We start from the raw sequence: 19,034 nt of genomic DNA, 5'->3' as shown, positions 1-19,034 counted from the left end.
GGACCACAGGGGACGCGAGCCGAAACACACTGAACCTTGAAACTAAAGAAGCCTCAAACCTGTCATTAAAGCAGCTGCGTTGGCAATAAATTTGGTATTTAAAGAAGTTCATCGACTGTTTAAAATGCAGCGAGAGTAGCTATGGGAACAACTTCAACAGGGTTTTATCGTGCTGAAACGTGACCCTGTAAAGACATGCAGAAAGGCTCCTGGAAGCACCGACACTTTTCCTCTCAAAGGAAGGAGTTAAGCCTGTTTCAAATTGGCTAGCAAAATGAACCAGGAGCAGTCAGGCAGCTCAGTTACAGGCTGTAAATATAAATGAAAATGCATTGGCTTTATGAGATTGCAGGAGGGAAAACAAAACAAAAACAAAAACAAAACAAAGCAAACACAACAGACTGTAAATTCAGATCTGGGATATAAACAGAGTGCTTTTTCTTCTGAAATATTTGGAAAACATATTGATGTTATCTGAATATATAACAATAGAAGCAGTGGTAATAAAATGTTTTAAAAACTGAAAAAGGTTAAAAAATGCCATGTAAGACTTTTGGGAAACAAAACACTCGTCTTAGTGAAAAGGAGCAGGAATAAAGGGAAAACTGGAAGTATTTATCTGGCCAATAAATAAAAAGGATACTTTTTGCTTTTTGCTTTTCATCTTCTTAGTTGACTTTCGATCCCCATTTGTAAAAGTCTTTTTATCTTCCCCAGTTCAGCTCATGCAGTGTTCACGTCGATATCCTTCGCTTTCACCATCCCACCTTCATGGCAAGCAAGGAGAAGCTCAGCTGGTGGAGGTGGTGGAGCAGTGCCTCAAATGCAAGATTAAAGATATGGAGACCTTCATGCCTCTCCTGACCTACCAGGGGCTCTTTCTTCTCCTGACGTGGGAAACGTTCACAAAGTAGCTGTATTGGTTTTCTCATGGTCAGCTTCCCATGCTAAGATGTTTAATGAGGGGTTGAGTGTGGCAAAACCAGGCACTGCTCCTGAAACCCTTCTGTGCACCCCTGGCTGAATATTCCTACCTGTGAGCATCCACACCTGAGTGATTAGTGATTTAAGACGATGGGACTTTTGTGTGTGTTATTTTAACATACAAGAATACATTTTAATATACAAGAATCATCCAAATCCTCAAACCAGATTATCTCATCCCCATTCCAGAGGCCAGGACCGTGACGGAAAGGGCACAGCTCTTACCACGTGGGCAGCTCAACCTGTTCAAGCAAACCCAGGACTTGACACAGCAGCATGGTGAGGGCAGAGATGTAAGGCCATGATGCTGTTCCCATCTGGAGTGTGCTCAGGGCTGTAGGAAGTGGGAAGGGAGTTGGTGCAGCCCACCCTGCGTGGTGGGACTCGATAGTAATGCATTTACCTGATCTGTGGATACCTTTGGATCCTGATAAGAAAAAAAACACGAAGGAGCACAGCCCCTGTGGACCACAGGGGATAATTTTAGTGTGGCTGATAGATGCAGGATCCCTTCTTAGCACTACTGCGCTGCCACAACTCACTTTCCCAGGGGTAGCCTCACCCAGCTGGGCACTGCAGGCCAGGAGAAGGAAGGCTGGAATTCAGAGGGAGAAATTCAGTCAGGGCTGGGTATCCAAATCCCCCAGGTTCCCTTGGAAATCCCAGCTCAGCACCCTGCCTGCCGGTGCCTAACAAGCTTCTCGAGAAAAAAGACAGCAAACCCCAGGGTTTATTAATAATCGGTCCAGCTTCTTAGCACCTTCTCTTGTGACCTTGGTTGCTAGGAAGCTTGCATCAATACAGAAAAAGCAAAGTATTAATAGAAAGAAAGAGCAGCTGATGGGAGCCCTGCACGGTGCAGGGTCTGCCCTCGTGGGACACACCAGCTTGCAAAGTCTTCCAGGCTACGTCTCTGCTCCTGAAGCCATGCCCATGTTAATAAATGCAAAAGCAGCCTCAAAAACTGGTTGACGGCACCTGTACTCACTTCCAAACAATTTCTGGGAACTGTTTGGGCTAACGTGAGCTGGACAAGGTCAACACCACGGAGGGGACCATTCAGGATCCATGGAGATCCAGTGCCCAAGCCCTTATGCTTTTATTTCACTCCTAGATGTAGCCACAAAGTCTGAGGAACAGGTTGGCCTGCAGGAGGTGTTGAAATCTTCTTCAAGACCTTCCAAACCTCGGAGTTTTGCTGCAGATCCTCAGACTCTGCAGCAGCCCCGATTTGGTTTTGGCAGCAGGCTGATGGTGGGAGTGGGTTCCCATCTCCTCCTGGGCACACACAGCTTTCAGGCTGCTTGAGGAGATGGGTAGGGGATGGAAGAGGATGCTGACGAGGACAACAGCAAGCTGGAAAGCAGAAATCTTTCTCTGAGATCCATTTCTGGACTTAATCCCTAAATTCAAGTGGTTTCATGTTGCTTTTCCCCAATGTCTGCCCAGCATGGCACGACTTGCTTTAGAGGGGACTGCTCCTCTGCAGCCACGTCCAAGAGAAACATGGTGCTGCTGGTCCAAGCATGAACCCCTATAAGCTTGCTTTCCCCTGGAGTGTTTTATGCTCTGTTTACAGGTACAGATGCAGGGCTGGTGAGAGCAGGCAGCGTTCCCACATCCCTCCTTCAAGACGGTGCCTGGTGTTGGTAAGGAGCAGGCGAGAAACGCTTGTGCCCTCGGTATGGAGCAGTGCCTGCACCAGCAGGGCTGGGAGGGAGCCGGGAGCTCCCGAACGACTGCAGACAAAACCCCTAACCCCCCTTATCCCACATTATCCCCCCTCAGCTGTTCGGCTGGGGGATGCCATGTGCTGCCCCACACCTGCTGCGTTCCTCTCGCGAGGTGGCCGCCTTGCAAAGGCTGGGGGGAGCCCTGGCTTGGCTGCTGCCAAGATTTTCCACCCCAGAAGCGCAGCAAATCCCGGGGAAACTCCGTTCTCCAGAGACACCCCGCGGAGCAGCCACGGCTCGGTTGCCTTTCAGCTGTGCTCCGAGAGACACCAGGGCTGCAGCAGCTCCGCGTTTCCACCTTGTGGCCAAAACCCTGCTGCTCGCCTCCTGATTTCCTTTACCTCCTTTTTGAGGGCAACACAGGACTGGTTTTCGGGTTCCCGGCTGCCTGTAGGACTGTTTTCCACTCGCACGTGTAAAATCTGCAGCCTCCAAATGAATAACCAAAAACTAGAGGTCATGGGGTGATGTTTTTGAGCAGAAATTTCCTTCCAGTTGGAAGAGAAATTTGCTTGCACACACATGCAAACATGCACTTTCTCATCAGACTTTCCTCGTTGGTGGGTCATAATACCTAAAAATCATCACCAGCACGTAGTGGGAAAGTATTTACCCTTCAAGACCCCTGGTGACTCAACCACTCCTCAGCTGGTCTGAATTATGGGCCTGTGCTTCTGCTCACCGAGGACAAGGTTCTTCCCCATTTTCCCTCTTTCCATGATGCAAGCAGTTCAGGAGGATGGTTCCCTATGCAGTGCCTTCCCTAATCTGTGTTTTTCTCCAGAAAAAAAAACAAAAAACTCCTTCTCCCTGTTAAATCCGTTGGGGCTGCATTTCTTAAGGACTAGAACACAAAACGCTGAGCTATGGTATAGGCGTACAAGTCTTTACTCTCGTCTTTCGCCCCGTCTTCTGGCTGGAGCTTGGCTCCATGCTGCAGCTGAGTCTCCAGCCCTGCCTCCTGTTGCTCCTGGCTGGGCTTTCTGCAGGGAACCTGGGCATGGTCCCACCTTTCATTTGGGGCTATCAGTGGGCCCCGTTACCAACATCTGGCTCTGCCTTCAGCATTCAAGCGATCATCCTTCTTTGATCTGTCTATTATTTGACAATATTTTCTGATCATTCCTTCAAGTCTTTTTTTTTCCTTTCTTTTTTTTTCTTTTCTTTTTTTCTTTGCCATGTTTGCAATGTTTTTTTCTTTCATTGCCATGTTTGCAATTCGATTCCAGCTGATAAGTAAAGCAACTGTGGACGGTTGAGCAGGCTAGGGTTAATTTTCATCGGGTTCCTGTAATCATTGGCTAAACGCAGTTGAGGCAGTGGGGCTTGGTCTGAGAATAAACCAAATGCAACTGGTTCCATTGCTGGGCAGGGCTCCAAAACTTCCCTGAAGGTTGATTGTCCATGCCTTTCTGCTGCTGTGTTTCTGAAATGAAGCTGAGGAAGAGTGAGCAAGCCTGTTTCACCCCCCCCCTTGGGGATGAGGTAAGAAATGCCTACATAGTGCTATTGTTTGTGACCGGTGCCTTGTAACTCATTAATCCATAGTTATGCTGTTGTCTGAGAGCTTGCTGGGAGCTTTGGTGGCAATTTCCATGAAAGCATCCATACCAGTGCAGGGTCAGAGCAACCCACTTTGTTTCTGGCGGCTTCGTCAAAAACCCATCCATTCATCTGGGCTTCGGACAGATGGGTGTAGATGCGGGAGCAGGGATGATGCTCACGGGGGTGATGTTCACAACGCTATTCGGCACCTGATGAAGGTTGAGCTGGATCTTCCCTGCAGCCGGTGGAGGCACACGGTTCTCCATAGGGTGGATGATAACATTGTGTAAGGCCATCATACTCCTTTCCACCACTACCCATGTAAGGACCCACAGGAGTGTAGATACTTGAGGTGTGGTGGGAGCTCTGAACACCCGTTGGCCGGAGTTCCTGCCAGACTCTGACGCAGCTGGGAATGCCATGGAAAAACTGAATTAAGAAGCCTCCAATTCTGCTTGCTTATGAAAGCCACTCCCAGATTGGACATGGGCATGTCTAGGAACTATTCAATCAGTTTCTGTCATGTTGTGGGGGAAAGGAGGTGTCCTGCCCATGGTGGGGGGGTGGAACTGGATGATATATAAGGACCCTTCCAACCCAAGCCATTTTAGGATTTTATGATAAATGGATTGATTATCTTCCTACTGGAGGATCTAATCGCATATGAAGGCAAGAAACTCCAGGTTACCCCTGTTGTGGTCATTAAGGACCTGGAACAAAACAGTTAATAGCAAGTAGCTTAGGTTAATAATTAAGCCTGCGCAATGGACAGCTCTGAGCTGCCTGCAACAGGCATTGAGGCTGCTGAGAAACGAGTCTGGTGGCTTTCAGCACAGCACAGGGGGCTGAACTGAGTGCCTGACACAGCCTCCGACCAAAAACTGTGGTAGGGCAGGTACCAAAGGGACAGAGAAGTTATACAGGTATCAGAGCCCCCACGCTTCGCTCCTCTGAGAAATGGAAGAGCAACAAAGAGAATGAGGTGAGTAATACTTTAAAAAGTCCTCATAAGGACAATAAAAATACACCTAAATGACCTTTTATGTGCCTGCTTTGAAATGCAAGGCTCACATGCATCAAGGCTTTGGACTTGACCCCTACAAACTGCATTTATGTTAAAAGGTGAGTAATTACATCAGGACTTGCCATGTCTTTTGGTTTCAGAACTGGGGAGTGACCATGGCACAATTTTTTTAAGTGGAATACATCCACGAGTTTTGCATGAAACAGCACAGAGCTTCATATTGTCTCTAAATCCTGTAATTGGTTTTACTAAGTCAGGTGTGCTTACTGCTTAATTAAAGCCAGTCTCATGAAACATGGCCCCAGTGAGGGGAAGCTCATCCTGAGCTTAGCTGGAAAGTGGTCTGCTCAGAGGGGTATGTGTCCTGTATAGGTGTGTTGGGTGGGTGGGGAAAGAGCATTATTACATTATTTTGATCCTTTGTACTGTGTGAGAGATGAATCAATGTGTTTTCTATGATTCTATCTTCCAGTCTGCCTTGGCTGCTGTAACACAGACCATTGCTTCCACAGGTCTGCAACACGAAGAATACAGATAGGGTTTGTTTTGATGTGACAGAGAATGTGCTAAGGTCGTGAGCCACCATCCCATGAAATCCCCATCCAAAGTCCAAGATGAGCCTTTGGAGACCATCCTTTCTGGTGTTCTTTGCAGGTGGGTGGCAGAGAGGTGGTGTCTCCAATCCCGCTGATAATACAAGGGTGCCGCTGGGTTGGGTACAGCCTAACTTCACGTGAGACATGCAGAAGCATCTCTAAAAGGCATTGGGTGTTATGGAGTAGTGTCTCCAGCATTCTGGACCTTATCTACCCTTATCAGTGGCTTTTCATGGCGCTCTTTCATAGCCAGTGGAGGCTTCTGGATGTGTGTGGATTTATTGCTAATTGTCCCTGTTGTACCTGGGTTCCTCTGACACATGTTGGTTTTCGTTTGCTTGATGATGGTCGTGATTGTTTCCATGTTGATATTAAGTGTGCATGATGCAAGTATGTAAAATTTTTCTCTTTAGAGAGATGAATATGGATGATAGGTGGGTACTATTGTAAAAAGGACTCTTTAGTGACTCCATTAGCTTCACAGGATGAGTGCCCCCAAAGAAATCCTAAATCCTCTTAAGAATTTGATGTTGTTCTGGAAAATATCATATAGTAAGTTACAGGTAACTTAATTTCATGAAGCAGGAGCTCCTTTCCATTCTATGTTTCCTTTCTAAGGACTTCTCCAAGAAAGAGCTGGAAAGGCTGTCTGAGCCAGAACAGGATATGTTATGTGGGCCACCCTAAACTTGGGGACAGTGTACAGAAGAGAGCAAACACTTCTTTCAGAGCTGGAGAAATATTATTTAGTTCTTGAAGAGGACAAGAGGCTTAGATTGGCTTGGTTCACCAAGTTCTGAAGGCATCAAAATCTCTGTGAGGGGAAGGAGGACTTTTACATAGGGGACACAGTTGGAGGATGATTTACTGTGGCTAATAGTACTGTAATATATATGCCTAATTTACTAAAGGCCTAGGAAGGAGGAATCATGAAGAGGGAATCACAGGAGGACAGCTGCCAGACCACGGTCCCTTGCTTTGTCCTGAGCTAGATGTTTTTGGTGTTTGCATTATGCTTCAGCCTGATGTAGCTGTTTTTTTTTTTTTCCTTTTTTTTTTTTTTTCAGTGTCTGCCACAGGATTGCTCATTAAGCCCCGAGAGGGCAGCATTGCTGGAGGAACGTGGATTACTGTTACCCTGGATGGTGAGTTTTAAACTCTTACAAAGTCTAAACTCTTTAAACTCTACCAAAGGAAGAAAGAATCATCTCTGTTCTGAGGTCGGAAGTTGGAGTGACAAATCCTAAGCAACAGATACGTGGGCTGTGGCACCCAGAACATGAAATCAGCTTGAAATTCACAGAATCATAAAGGTTGGAAAAGCCCTCCAAGAGCATGTGGTCCAGCTGTCGCTCTACCCCCAATGTCACCCACTACACCATGTCCCTAAGCACCACGTCCAACCTTTCCTTGAACACCCAAAAAGCAGTTAGCAGAGGATGGTTTCGATCCATCGACCTCTGGGTTATGGGCCCAGCACGCTTCCGCTGCGCCACTCTGCTGCTGTGATATTAATAATAATAATAATATCACCACTACTAATATTATTACTTCATAAGCTATTGCTGATGGCTGCTTGTTTTCAGATTTCTTCTAATCAAGATAAGTCAGATTCCTACCTTGTTTATGTAGAACTAGGGCTAGAAATTTCCTCCTTGCTGCCTTATTTTTTTTCTTTTATTGAAGGAAGTCTGAAAGTCTCTTCATAGGTTGTCTGATGCTGGAGTGTTAAAAACACTAATTTAAACATGAGATCTGTGTAAAAATCACAGAAATGGATATGCCCTGCTCATCTGGGCACAAACCCAACTTTACAAAACTGCATCTGATTTTCAGTAGTGCTGAATATTAACTCCTTGGGAAGAGAGCTGGTTTCTGTCTGAGACGTATGTTCATTAAAATGCTCAAGTTCTGGCACTCAGTCATTTGTAACTGTGACAAATGCTATCGGTCTTATTTTTCTGAATATTGTGATTTCCTGTACAGATGCTGAAATGGAGAGAAGGCGAGCTTGTGTCCTCAGGGGAGATGTGCTTTGAACAGCACTGTGTAGCAGGCAGGGACAATCGCTGAGCCTAGGAGACGTTTCTGAGGGAGGAGCAGACATTCAGGCATTGGGAGAGAGGCAAAAATGTTTCTGGGATTGGGAAAAAAATATGCAGTTTGCTGCAGAGAAACCACTGATGTCACTTAAAATGAATCTGTGAGCTGGGAGACACCTGTGAAGACAGTCAACAAAGGGACAGATGCTTAGAAGCATATTTCTAGCTGTGTTAGATTAAACTACAAAAGCTAAGCGTGCTAATTTATGTTCAAACCTTGACTTTCTGAAGTTGAAAAGCCCTACAGACAGCTCACTGAGGAAATGGGCTAAGCCGATCCGCCTTGCAGCACAGGTGAACTTGAGGTGCTGTCAGCAAAACCATTCAAGACATCAGTAATGACAAAGACCAAGTAAAACCATTAATTTTACAGGTGCTTTAAGTATCTGTGGGCACGAGGGTTGGTCCAGTGTAGACGGCTGAGGAGATTCAAACTGCTGATAACTGTCCATCTCTGCAATAACATATTTTGAGAAGAGAGCAGGCACTGTATTAGAGGCAAAAAGCCATGCAGCTACATGGTAGGATGAAATCTCTCTTTACACAAAATTACAAAAACATGATTTTAAAAGGAAAAAAAAAAAGTCCAATTTAGGGCTCTAAATATTGCTCCTAAAGTGAAGCTGGAGTGTCCGTTCAAAAATGTTTACATTGCGTGACTGGATGTGAATAGTCCTGTCCTCACAAAGTTCCCCTGTTTGACCTTGCTTGCTTAGGTTCAGCATCCCACCAGGCAGAACACGTCTCTTCAGCCAGCTGGTCCCACCTGGAGGTGTCCCTGGTGAACCCAGACCTGCCCAGGTTGCCATGCGATGTCTCTCCTGGGTATTTTGGCTTATCCAGTATACGATGCAGAACAAGGTATGGTCCCTGACTACAGCCTAGAATCATCTAGGTAGGAAAAGACCTTCTAGCTCATCAAGTCCAACCATCAACCTGACCCGCTGAGTTCCACCACTAACACATGTCCCTTAGTGCACGTCCACGGTTCTTTTAAATACCTCCAGGAATGGGGACTCCACCACTTCCCTGGGCAGCCTGTTCCAGTGTTTGATCACCATGAAGAAATTCTTCCTTATATCCAATCTAAATCTCCCCTGGTGAGACCTTTGCCATTTGTCTGGTAGAATCCTCATTTTCTTTTAGTGTCTGTACAGGCAGTTTGGGAGATTAAGGAATTACTATGGCTGCACCTGAGCACCTCCCAAGCTGGGCTGCATTTAGCCATGCTTCAACTTGGTGAAGCACTAGCCTAACCACCGTGAGTCAGACTGAGACTTGGAGAAACTAGACTCAAATCCTCTAAAGCTTGTAGAAATCTCATTCTTGGATTCACAGCTCCCAAGAAAATCTGTGGATTTTACCAGTTTCTGACATTCTTGCCCTGTCCAAGATCATAGAAGTGATGCTAGAGATGGAAGCAAACATGATTCCAGGCAGCATCTGGGGAATCTAAGCTCTCCTTCCCAGCTGCCATAGCTTAAAGGATATTGTTTGAGCGGAAGGCCAGGTGTGCCCTGAGAGGCTGTAGGGGTGAGCCTGGTGGGGCTCTTCCATCTCTTGGTGCTATGATTTGGTTTGGAGTTAACCCTGCTGAATGCTCTGCTGTGCATTTAGATGCAGCATTCATTTACAAACCCGGATCAAGCTTCCCTGTAAATCTAGGCAGCCTTGGGATATTTTAATAGTAATGAAGAACAACTATTCATTAGTATTAATGAGCACGTGTATATGCTTTGCATTTACATACAATCTGGATGTATGTTCTGGTATAGTCCTGTCACCCACACCTACAATTTCTTGCTGTGTCTTCATATTCTTTTTACACTGTAGTTTCTGAGTTTGGGTTCATAGTATTAAAGTGTTTTACTCTATCAATGCCTCAGTGAACCTGGTAAGATTGTCCCAATGACCTGGCACTACCAAAAAATAGTAAACCCAATCTATATAAAAATAATATAATACATTTTTTTCCCCCCATCTAGGCCTTCACCCCAGGAAGGTTTGTACTATGTGGAGGTGACTTTTAAAGGACGTGTGATTAACAACTTGACTGGGGTGGAGAAAGAAAACTACGCTTTCAAGGTAACCACCAAGAAAGGATAGAAGTGATGATGAACAGCTGAAGATATTGAAAGGAGTCAAACTTCAGACTTGGTATCACAGGATATGTATTGAAATAGTACCTCTCATGCCGATTGCATGTCAGGACACGAAGGCAAAATTTTTCTTGTGTCCCTTAACACTAGATGCACCAAGGCATTCAGTCTGGCACTGGATAGGCTGTGAGACCTGAGGTCTTTCTGAAAGAAAAATCTGGGTCCAAGTTAAGTTGTCTCTGCACCTAAGCCACGCAGTCAGAAGACCAACTTGTGATTTTTTTTAGTTTTTTTTTTTTTTTTTACCTTGTCCAGAATTCCTGTCCAAACAATGAATCATGCGTTCTCAGGGCATTACTGCCAGAATTTGTCACTTTCAACTAAAGTTTGTAAAGGAGTGCATAGTCTGGCTAGCATTGTGTACTGAAAATTATGGGCTTATCAAGCAAAGATAGATGCAGATGTTGAATACCATGGCACATATCTATGTAATGAAAAATCACATCACATCTGAAATACCTATGGGGAAGTTTCAGCTGTTCTTGTTCTCAGTCCAAGACCCTGCGACTTTAGTTCTGTCAGAAATATCAGTTAGGGCAATTCATTATTTCCATTTGGAGATAAAGTCGGAAACAAGGAATGATACTGTGCTTCAATGGATTCACAAAGACTATGGAGAAGAGGGGTTGCGTTCAGCTCTAGTGACTGGAATTGCTACCTGAAACCCTTTGCCCACCCCTTTGCTGACTGTAGGTGCTCACGGTGCTGCAGAGCAATTGATGCCATCCCAGAATCACAGGCTTGGGTAGGACAGGACGTCAGGAGGTCTAACTACTTGCTCAAAGGGTTGGCTATGAGATCGCAGCTGGTTTCTCAGGGCTTTATTCAGTCAAGCCTTGAAAACCTCCAAGGATGAAGATGTTACAACTGCCCAGAGCTCTGCTCAGGTATCTGACTATCACAGCTCTTGTGAACGACCCTTTTACTTCACGGATTCCTTGCAAGGCCTAAAAACCGACAGACATGGGTGTTCCTAACCAAGCCAGTTCTCTCCCCGCTGGGTTGGGGCACTCGGATGACTTCTGGTGTTGCCCTCTGAGCTGCAGGGTGGTAGCAGTCAGTCAGCACTGACAGGTAGCCATGGCAGGACACCTCCCATGGGCACCGCTGGTTCTGCGAAAGGACCTCTCCAAGTCTAGGACAGCTCTCCACACCTGAGACATGCACGCTTAGGGAAGCTCAGACCTCAGTTCTGATCTCATCTCTGTTGCTGGGTTGTTTTGAGAGCCTACGACACATCCCCTAGCACAGCGTTTTGGCTCTCACACCCCACCTCTGTGCTAACTTTAAGTATCAAGCAAGAAAGCCCAGAGTTTCAGTAAATTGCCCATTAAAGCTGAAGAGTCATTGGGTGGTTGAGCTAGCTTAGAGAGCTGATGAAAAATCACCAGGGGATGCTGTTAATGAGACGCATTCCAAGCTAAATAAAACACAGTGTGTCTCTTTGTTTTGGGACTGGGACCTGGGAGCTATGCGTATTAAAAATTAATTTTGCCTCTGCAGCAGATTGAAAAAGCCTGCTGCAGGCTGCAACAAGTCTGAACTGCTCTGAAGACTTGTGTCAGCTAGTGGCCCTGGCTTTCGTGCTGGTTTTGCCTTCTTTCTCTGCATCTGCTCCAGCCCAGGGAATGTGTTTTGCTCCTCCGCAATGACCATGACTAGAGGGAGTTTACGGCTACACGTTCATTTTCCATGTGACTGTAATGAGAAGGTAAAGAGACTGAGCTCTGAAAGGGTCTGAGGTTCGAGGAAGGCTCAAAAAAATATGTGATGGCATCCTTGGTTTAAGTCTGGAAATGAGTTTATGCTGTTTATTGGGCTGACAGCAGCATCCGTGAGTGCAACTGAGGACAGGAGAGGACTCACAAAGAAGGTGGAAAGGATGGAGATGTGAAGGCAGTTCTGAGAAATGGATGATTTGGGGATGGGGACAGGACAAATGCACAAGGGAAGCATACTTTTTCTTTAAGTTTAATGAAATCCAGCAGTTAATGGCTTAGAATTGGGATTTAGCCAGCTAGCAGTGCTGCAGGCCAGTTTTGTGGAGGTACTTGTGACTCCTGAGAAAGCAGAGAGGCAAATGGATTTTGCAGCATCTGAACAAGCCAGGTGCCTTTATAGATCACCTTAAGCCCAAGACACTTAAATTCCTTGGTGGTCTAACCCTTATTTTTTACCTAGTGTTATTCATTGCCAGAGTGCAGAATGCTTCTCAGAGGAATGACAACAACATTACTCTTGCATTTCAGAGCAGGTGTCTGAGAAATAAGGCACTGAAGCTGTTTTGCCAAGGACTCCCTGCAAAAAGCAGGGCTGTGCCTGTGTTAGTGAGCAAGGCAGGGTCAGGATGTGGACTCTTGTGCATTTGGAAGGAGGCTGAGGACAGCCTTCTTCCACTGCTAAGGGGTCCTTGTGTGTTCCCCATCTTCTGAGGAGCTTGCCTCAAAGTACAATCTCTCTACTCCTTCTTGGACTCTGTTTAAGACAAAAATTGTGCCCCATAGTAGACTTCAGTATTTCCTTGTTGTTTCTTCAGGTGGCAAAGTAGCATTTTCCTGAACACATCTCTGATACTGTATTAAGATGGGTCAATAAAAGCCTTTTCTTGGCTACATTGCTTTTAGGTACCCAACAAGCTTGTTAAATGCTAGTTGAAGTCTCTGTTCTGTGGTGTAGAAATAATTTTTTAAGAGGATATTACTGATGGTGCCACAGTGCCAGGTGAAATGGAGGTCTCAACTTCAGAAAAAAAAAAAAAAGCTTAGAAATTCTTTAGCATATGAAATCACATCTTCTGGGGTTGACTCCAACCAGGATGGGCAATCTTGGCACCGAGAGGTTGCAACAAATAGCAGCAAGCCGGACGCTGAATGCAGAGGGGGTAAGAAGGGGACATCTATACATGCTCCCTTTTCAGAGCAGGACTCTGCTTCAAAGATGGAATCCTAAAGCACGACTCGCTGAAATGTGCGTGCCAACTGTGTTGTGAGCAATGCATAATCAGATCTTGTTGGGCTGCTGTGAAAATGACTGCTGTTTAACTACAAATTTCTCCTTGCAGTTTTCTGCTGCACAGACACCTGTGGTTTACCAAATTAGCCCACCATCTGGCATCCCAGGTACGGGACCTTTCTTTAGGCTGGAGCCCACTTTAATTATTATTTGATGTTCCATACCATCTTTCTGCTTATGAGGGATCTTTGTTGCTGGGGTTCGAAATAGGCACCTCCAGAACTTAATGTCCAAGCTCATGCTGAACAGGAAAATGGGTTTGCACAAGGAGTCTGCTGCCCTGGGTACAAGAGAAATGGGTAATACTCTGTGACTGCTGGGTTATTTGGCACGTGGTTTCTGCAGCCCAGCTTTGCCTGAGTACAGAGATGCTGCAGAGGGCCAGATCTGATTGATCTCAGATTAAGTCATATGGCCCTGTTTATTTCATAGGAGTTTTGAGGGTTATCTATTAGGTGCTGATGTTGTAATGTCATACCAGTCTTTTAATTAATAGGGTTTCAGATCAGTATTTAAAGTCGCATGATAAGGCAATCACTGGTTTTGTTCTGAACAACTACCTCGGGTTTGGAAGGCTTTTTCCCTGTTGCTGTTCTGTTGGCATTTCCAAGCTTCTTTGAGCAGCTTGAAGTGCTTATTTCCAAAATAAACCAGGTGTGGTTCACCTGGCCACATGTAGGCATTTACATTAGGGAGAGTTGAATCACCCTTCATGATTTTTATTGACTAATATGGGTTAGACCTACATGGTCTATGGGGAGCTCAGAAAATCAACACACGTGGTAGAACCTATGTATCTACCTACATTGTAGATACGCTAAGTGAGAATTTTGGTCTCTGAATTCCCTAAATACTCCTTTATTGTATGTTAATTAATCCTTATATTTTCCTTATTTTTTTTTTTTTAGGTCCTGCTTCAATGACTTAATTTTAAGCATATGTGCTTAAACATAGTATGTTAAAATGTTTATCCTAAAGATAAAGCAGCTGCTGTACAGCTGCTTTGTGGGTATTATCTGTATTGTGTATAACACAATAAAATTGATTTGTGCTGAGGTTCTTCTTTAGGCCCTGACCCTGTCTAGCATACAAACACTAACACCTAGCGCATGTTGGTGATGCCATTTTGGTTGCTTCACGATGTTCTGCAGTGGCATTTGGATAGGATGGTGGTTTTAGTTCACAACTGCAAGGAGATGTCTTCTTAGTACAAATACTAGAGTTCTGCTGAAAAATCTAGAATGGACTTTTTCAGTGGGAAACAGATGTGTGTTTTGGGGCAAGTGGATTTAAGTGTACGGTTACCTTGAACTTCGATAGAAGCTGAGAGTAGGCATGGGTACAGCCAGCTGGGTAAATCTCTGCATTAATTTGCAAAGAGCAAGAATTTCTTTGGTTCAGCTCACAAAATCTGCAAATGTAAATACTCTGCTTTTAAAAGACTCTCTTCAATTTCTATTTCCTTTTAAACAGGAAATTTAATAGAGATATATGGGAAGACAATTGCTGGAAGATATGAGACCTTGGACTTCAATGTGGATTATATTGATGGGTAATTATATATAAGCTGCTAGCTGCCCCTGCCCCTGTAAATTGCCATTTCTTCTATCAGCCTCTGTGAAAGCAATAAATTGCAACCAGTTGGCCCAGAATTGCCATTTACTACTTTTGTGCTTTATTGCAGCTCATGAGTTGGGCTCCAGCAAACTTTGTTAATCTAATTGCAACTGGTCCATTAAGCTAGTTGGTTTCTTTACTGGCAGCACAGTCAATCATGGCTCAGTGTGAATTGTACTGTAATTGCGTCTGGTTGCTGTAGATCTTATTTTGGCTAGCAAATTAAAATTTAACTAATTAAAATAATGTCAGAATCTAAAAGTTAAATAAATTTTCCCTTCCATTTGCATTTTTAGAAATACTATTAGTTTGAGGCAAACGCTCTGGTGAGTCAGAAGACAAAAGCACAAGTATTTTGAAACAAAAAGCTTTGTTTTTCACTGCTTTAAACCTTCTCTGGTCACTTCCTTGTTTTCAAGGAAGGTTTGATTTTATTTTCTGCTGCCTCTAGGGTTATTCACCACAGAGCAAAACAGGTAGTTTTATTTTTTTTCTTCCTTTTTTTTTTTTTTTTAAACTTCAGGACATCAGGACTGTAAGTACAGTAAATCCAGAAAGAGCATGAATGCTGACCTGCTGTCTATCATGTATACATCTATATGTTTAGAAATATTCAATATTCTCAGCTACTACTGGGTTATGTTTTCCTTGCTCTTGCCTCAATGTCAGTGAAGAACTAAGCCCAGATGGATAAAGATCAACTATTAATCTATAGGTACTCTGGCGTTTTTAGGATCAGTTCAGTAGCCAGGGAAGGTATATATTCTTATTACTTAGAAATCTTAATTGCAGCAGCAGCAGATATATGACCACTACATGTTTTCATAGCTAGTTGTTAGACTGAATGGATTAGTCCCTTGAAATTTAACTAAATTCTCTTCTAGTGTGAATGGAAGTCTGGTGCAGATACCTGCCTTATCTTTTATCATCCCTACAGTTTTGCTCACTGGACATACGTTACCCTCCTTCGTTCAATACTAATTACTGTTTTACCTGACTCTAGTGGAAGTGTGAAACCTTTGATCTGTGAGCAGAAAGGATGGTTTGTCTGCAGGTTGCTTGTGCCTGCATGCTCCAGTGCTAGATTATTCATTTACAGATTGACCTCCCTATAGCCAAAAAGTAAATGGCTTCAAAATCTTAGCATACCAGGCAGGTTCACATCCTAGCTTCACATGAATACTTTGCCCATTTTTGGTGTGTTAGTAAATACGTACCAGGTGGGGACTTGGACTTGAGCAGAGCCATCTGTCACTCAGTCACGCTGATTCAGGATTCAGATGGCAGAAGAAATAAAAGAAAAAAAAAGCCTTTTTGTAGTTATAAAAGTGTTGTGCATGCTTTTTCAGGCTATGAATGGGATGTGATGGTCCAATGATGAATCATTTTTGCAGCACTGATTTTTTTTTTCAATTCATCCTTAAAAGGAAGGCATTGTAATATGAGGAATCTCTATTAATAAAACCAAACTCTATTAATGAAAACTCCTAAAACTACTCTGAAGCATGGGTCATAGCAAAGTGTTTTACTTATTTTCTTTAATTGCCTATTGATTCTCAAAGAAAATTTACCACCTTTTGCTTGCTATGCTAATTACTGTGAACCTATTGCTCCCACCTGATTCCTCTTCTCCAGGTGAAGTTTTCTTTCTGCATCAGTTCTTTAAGGTGGGAATACTTGATTTTGCTCTTAGGAGTTGGGTGATGTTTAGCAGAATATATTTTACAGGCCAAGATATATAAAGTGAATAAATAAAAATTAGGATTTGTCCAGTTTTCTAGATTAATAAATGCTAGATACCAGTGAGGGAAAACTCCTTTTGAAAATACTGGCTGCTGATTTTAACAGAATTGTGATTTAATCTGGGAAGTTATCGTCTGTCCTATCTTTTTGTTTGTTTTTTCTCCTAGACCAGCTATTCTTATGGCAGAAGGAGACGGATGGACCAGCCTCTGCTCTTTTGCTGACAGACAGACTGGAAGCATGTCAGTTCTTGACCTATCTTTGGTTTGTAGTGGTGCAAAAACGTTTTTTTTTGACAGATTTTTTTTTTTTTGCTTTGTTGTAATACAGAGAGGTACCATGAGGAGCTAACCAGGCAGCTGGGATGGCTCTCTGCACCTCCAGCTGCAGCTAGATAGGGCCAGGGCCCACGCATGATATGTCCTTGCTGCATCTATGCTATTCAGCTCTCAGACTCCAAAGCAACATCGCCATTTCCAATCTGTCTGTTGACCCTGGTCAATTGATGTACATCTTCAATCATGTATGAGCATCAGTTTGAAAGGTGGATTAGCTGGCCTGGGCCCAAAGTGAGCAAAGAGAGCTTTAACAATTTAAGAGCATTGGCAAGCAGGCCCTGGTGCTGTTCGTTTATTGGTATTCATAGAATCACAGGATGGTTTGGGCTGACAGGAACCTTAAAGCTCCTCTGTTCCAGCCCCCTGCCATGGGCACGACCCCTGCCCCCAGCCCAGGCTGCCCCCAGCCCCATCCAGCCCGGCCTTGGGCACTGCCAGGGATGGGGCACCCACAGCTCCTCGGGGCAGCCTGCGCCAGGGCCTCACTGCCCTTATAGTGACAAATTTCTCCCTAATGTCTGATCTAAACCTCCCCTCTTTGAGTTTAAAGCCGCCCCCCCTTGTCCTGTCCCTACCCCTGACACAGAGTCCCTCCCCAGCCCTCCTGCAGCCCCTCAGGCCCGGGCAGGCCGCTGGGAGGTCTCCCCGGAGCCTTCTCCTCCCCAGGCCCAACACCCCCAGCTCCCTCAGCCTGGCTCCAGAGCAGAGGGGCTCCAGCCTCTGCTCATCCTCGGGACCTCCAGCAAGGCAGGAGTGGGTAACAGACTGCAGGACATCATTAGTGAATGCAAAGATCGTGGTATTTGTATGCTGCTTTTGTGGGAACGTTACACAGCAAACTTGTGTTACAGTCTGTGCAGTAGCACAAGTCTCAGTCTTTAATTTTTCTTTGATATGAACGATGCACTTCTCATGGAGCCTGTGAGCCCTGGAAGAAGGAGGCTGCTTTTACAAGGAGCTGGGGAAAAACCTGCTCCTGCAGAAGTTAGTGCCAAGGCTTCTCAGCAAGCCCTCTTATTGTGCTGTAAAATTCCTCCTGGCTCCCAGGAGGAGAACTTAAATGCAAATGGGAGTTGATGATGGAACTTGTGTGTTTCACAGCTCCCAAAGGTTGATGTAGCACCAGCATATCTTGCTTAATTGCTACCCATTCCTACTTACAGACTGGGGATGTACAGAAGAACAATTAAGAGGAGAAACACCAGGAAGTGCTGTGTTTTCTGGGAGGTTTTGCCTAGGAAAAACAAACAAAGAAAACCCACCATAGTCTAAACTACACCAGTGGGACAGTTTTAAGAGTGGGAGGAGGTGTGAAAGTGTCTCTTGAAATACTCCTCTGTCTCCTATCCCCAGTACCATGTCTCAAAGATAGGTCCTCAGTTGTGCAAATCAATGACTAGGTGTAGATCTGGGTCTTGCCCTCAAACTCTTAAGTAGCCTAGAAACGCGAAGTGTGATCTCTTTGCAAGTCCTTGCAAACCATGCCCAGAGTGGAGATTTGGTTACAAAAATCCCATTGATTTGCATGGGAATTAGGTACCCAAACCCTTTTTAGGAGCCATCCGTGAGTGCTGCAGGGAAGATGCCAGGTTGGACCTGGAGGGGAGGAGCAGCATCCCTACCCCCAGGAGGGTGGTTTTAGGGGCAGCCTGCCTGTGTTATCTCTGCAGCACGGTCCCAACTGTCCTGTCTCTGTTTCCTCTAGCAGGAAATCCCGTCTCTGGTGCTGATAAGAGATGTGTTTAAAATACAAAAACCACAGGTCCAAACAGAAAATTCTTTATGCTGCTTGGCAAATTATTGTTTAAATTTCTACAGATGGAGTTGTAGCATTATTGATCTTCCCCTACCCCACCTCCCAAAGCAGTTTCTGTGTTTAAAGTTTTCTCATTTTAAGAGCAAGCTGTAACCTCTTGCTGAGACATGAGCTCCCTCCATCCTGTGCAGCTCCTCTCCTTCCAGAGGCATGAGTCTGAATTGCCCTTGTCAGGTTGTGAAGCAGAAGAAAAATGGAGCAAACTGGATTTTAGGCCCATTTCTTTGTGTAAATCCTAGGTTGTATTCCCCCCTTCCCCTCAGCTTTTTTCCTGCTATTTGCCCTACCACATGGCAAGACCTGTCTGCCCTCAGCTCTTATTTAAAATGGGGATTCTGAACGTCACCAACAGGATCAGCTTCTGG

The 19,034-nt window shown here is 44.7% G+C and overlaps 1 protein-coding gene across 1 annotated transcript in view; it reads left to right on the top strand.

Annotated features, from left to right (window-relative positions):
• The first annotated feature begins 2,013 nt into the window (after positions 1-2,013).
• Positions 2,014-19,034, top strand: part of PKHD1 (PKHD1 ciliary IPT domain containing fibrocystin/polyductin) — a 261,123-nt gene continuing 244,102 nt past the window's right edge. Inside the window, exons 1-8 of the mRNA XM_080584577.1 lie at positions 2,014-4,202; positions 5,799-5,940; positions 6,950-7,027; positions 8,701-8,845; positions 9,970-10,069; positions 13,205-13,262; positions 14,629-14,707; positions 16,683-16,757. Coding sequence (XP_080440703.1) covers positions 5,901-5,940; positions 6,950-7,027; positions 8,701-8,845; positions 9,970-10,069; positions 13,205-13,262; positions 14,629-14,707; positions 16,683-16,757 — 575 coding nt within the window. The 5' untranslated portion in view covers positions 2,014-4,202; positions 5,799-5,900. The remainder of the gene's footprint in view (positions 4,203-5,798; positions 5,941-6,949; positions 7,028-8,700; positions 8,846-9,969; positions 10,070-13,204; positions 13,263-14,628; positions 14,708-16,682; positions 16,758-19,034) is intronic.

The sequence above is a fragment of the Anser brachyrhynchus genome, assembly GCF_964034855.1.
Source record: "Anser brachyrhynchus genome assembly, chromosome: 3".
Lineage (NCBI taxonomy): Eukaryota > Metazoa > Chordata > Aves > Anseriformes > Anatidae > Anser > Anser brachyrhynchus.
This window is presented reverse-complemented; position numbering and strand designations above follow the sequence as displayed.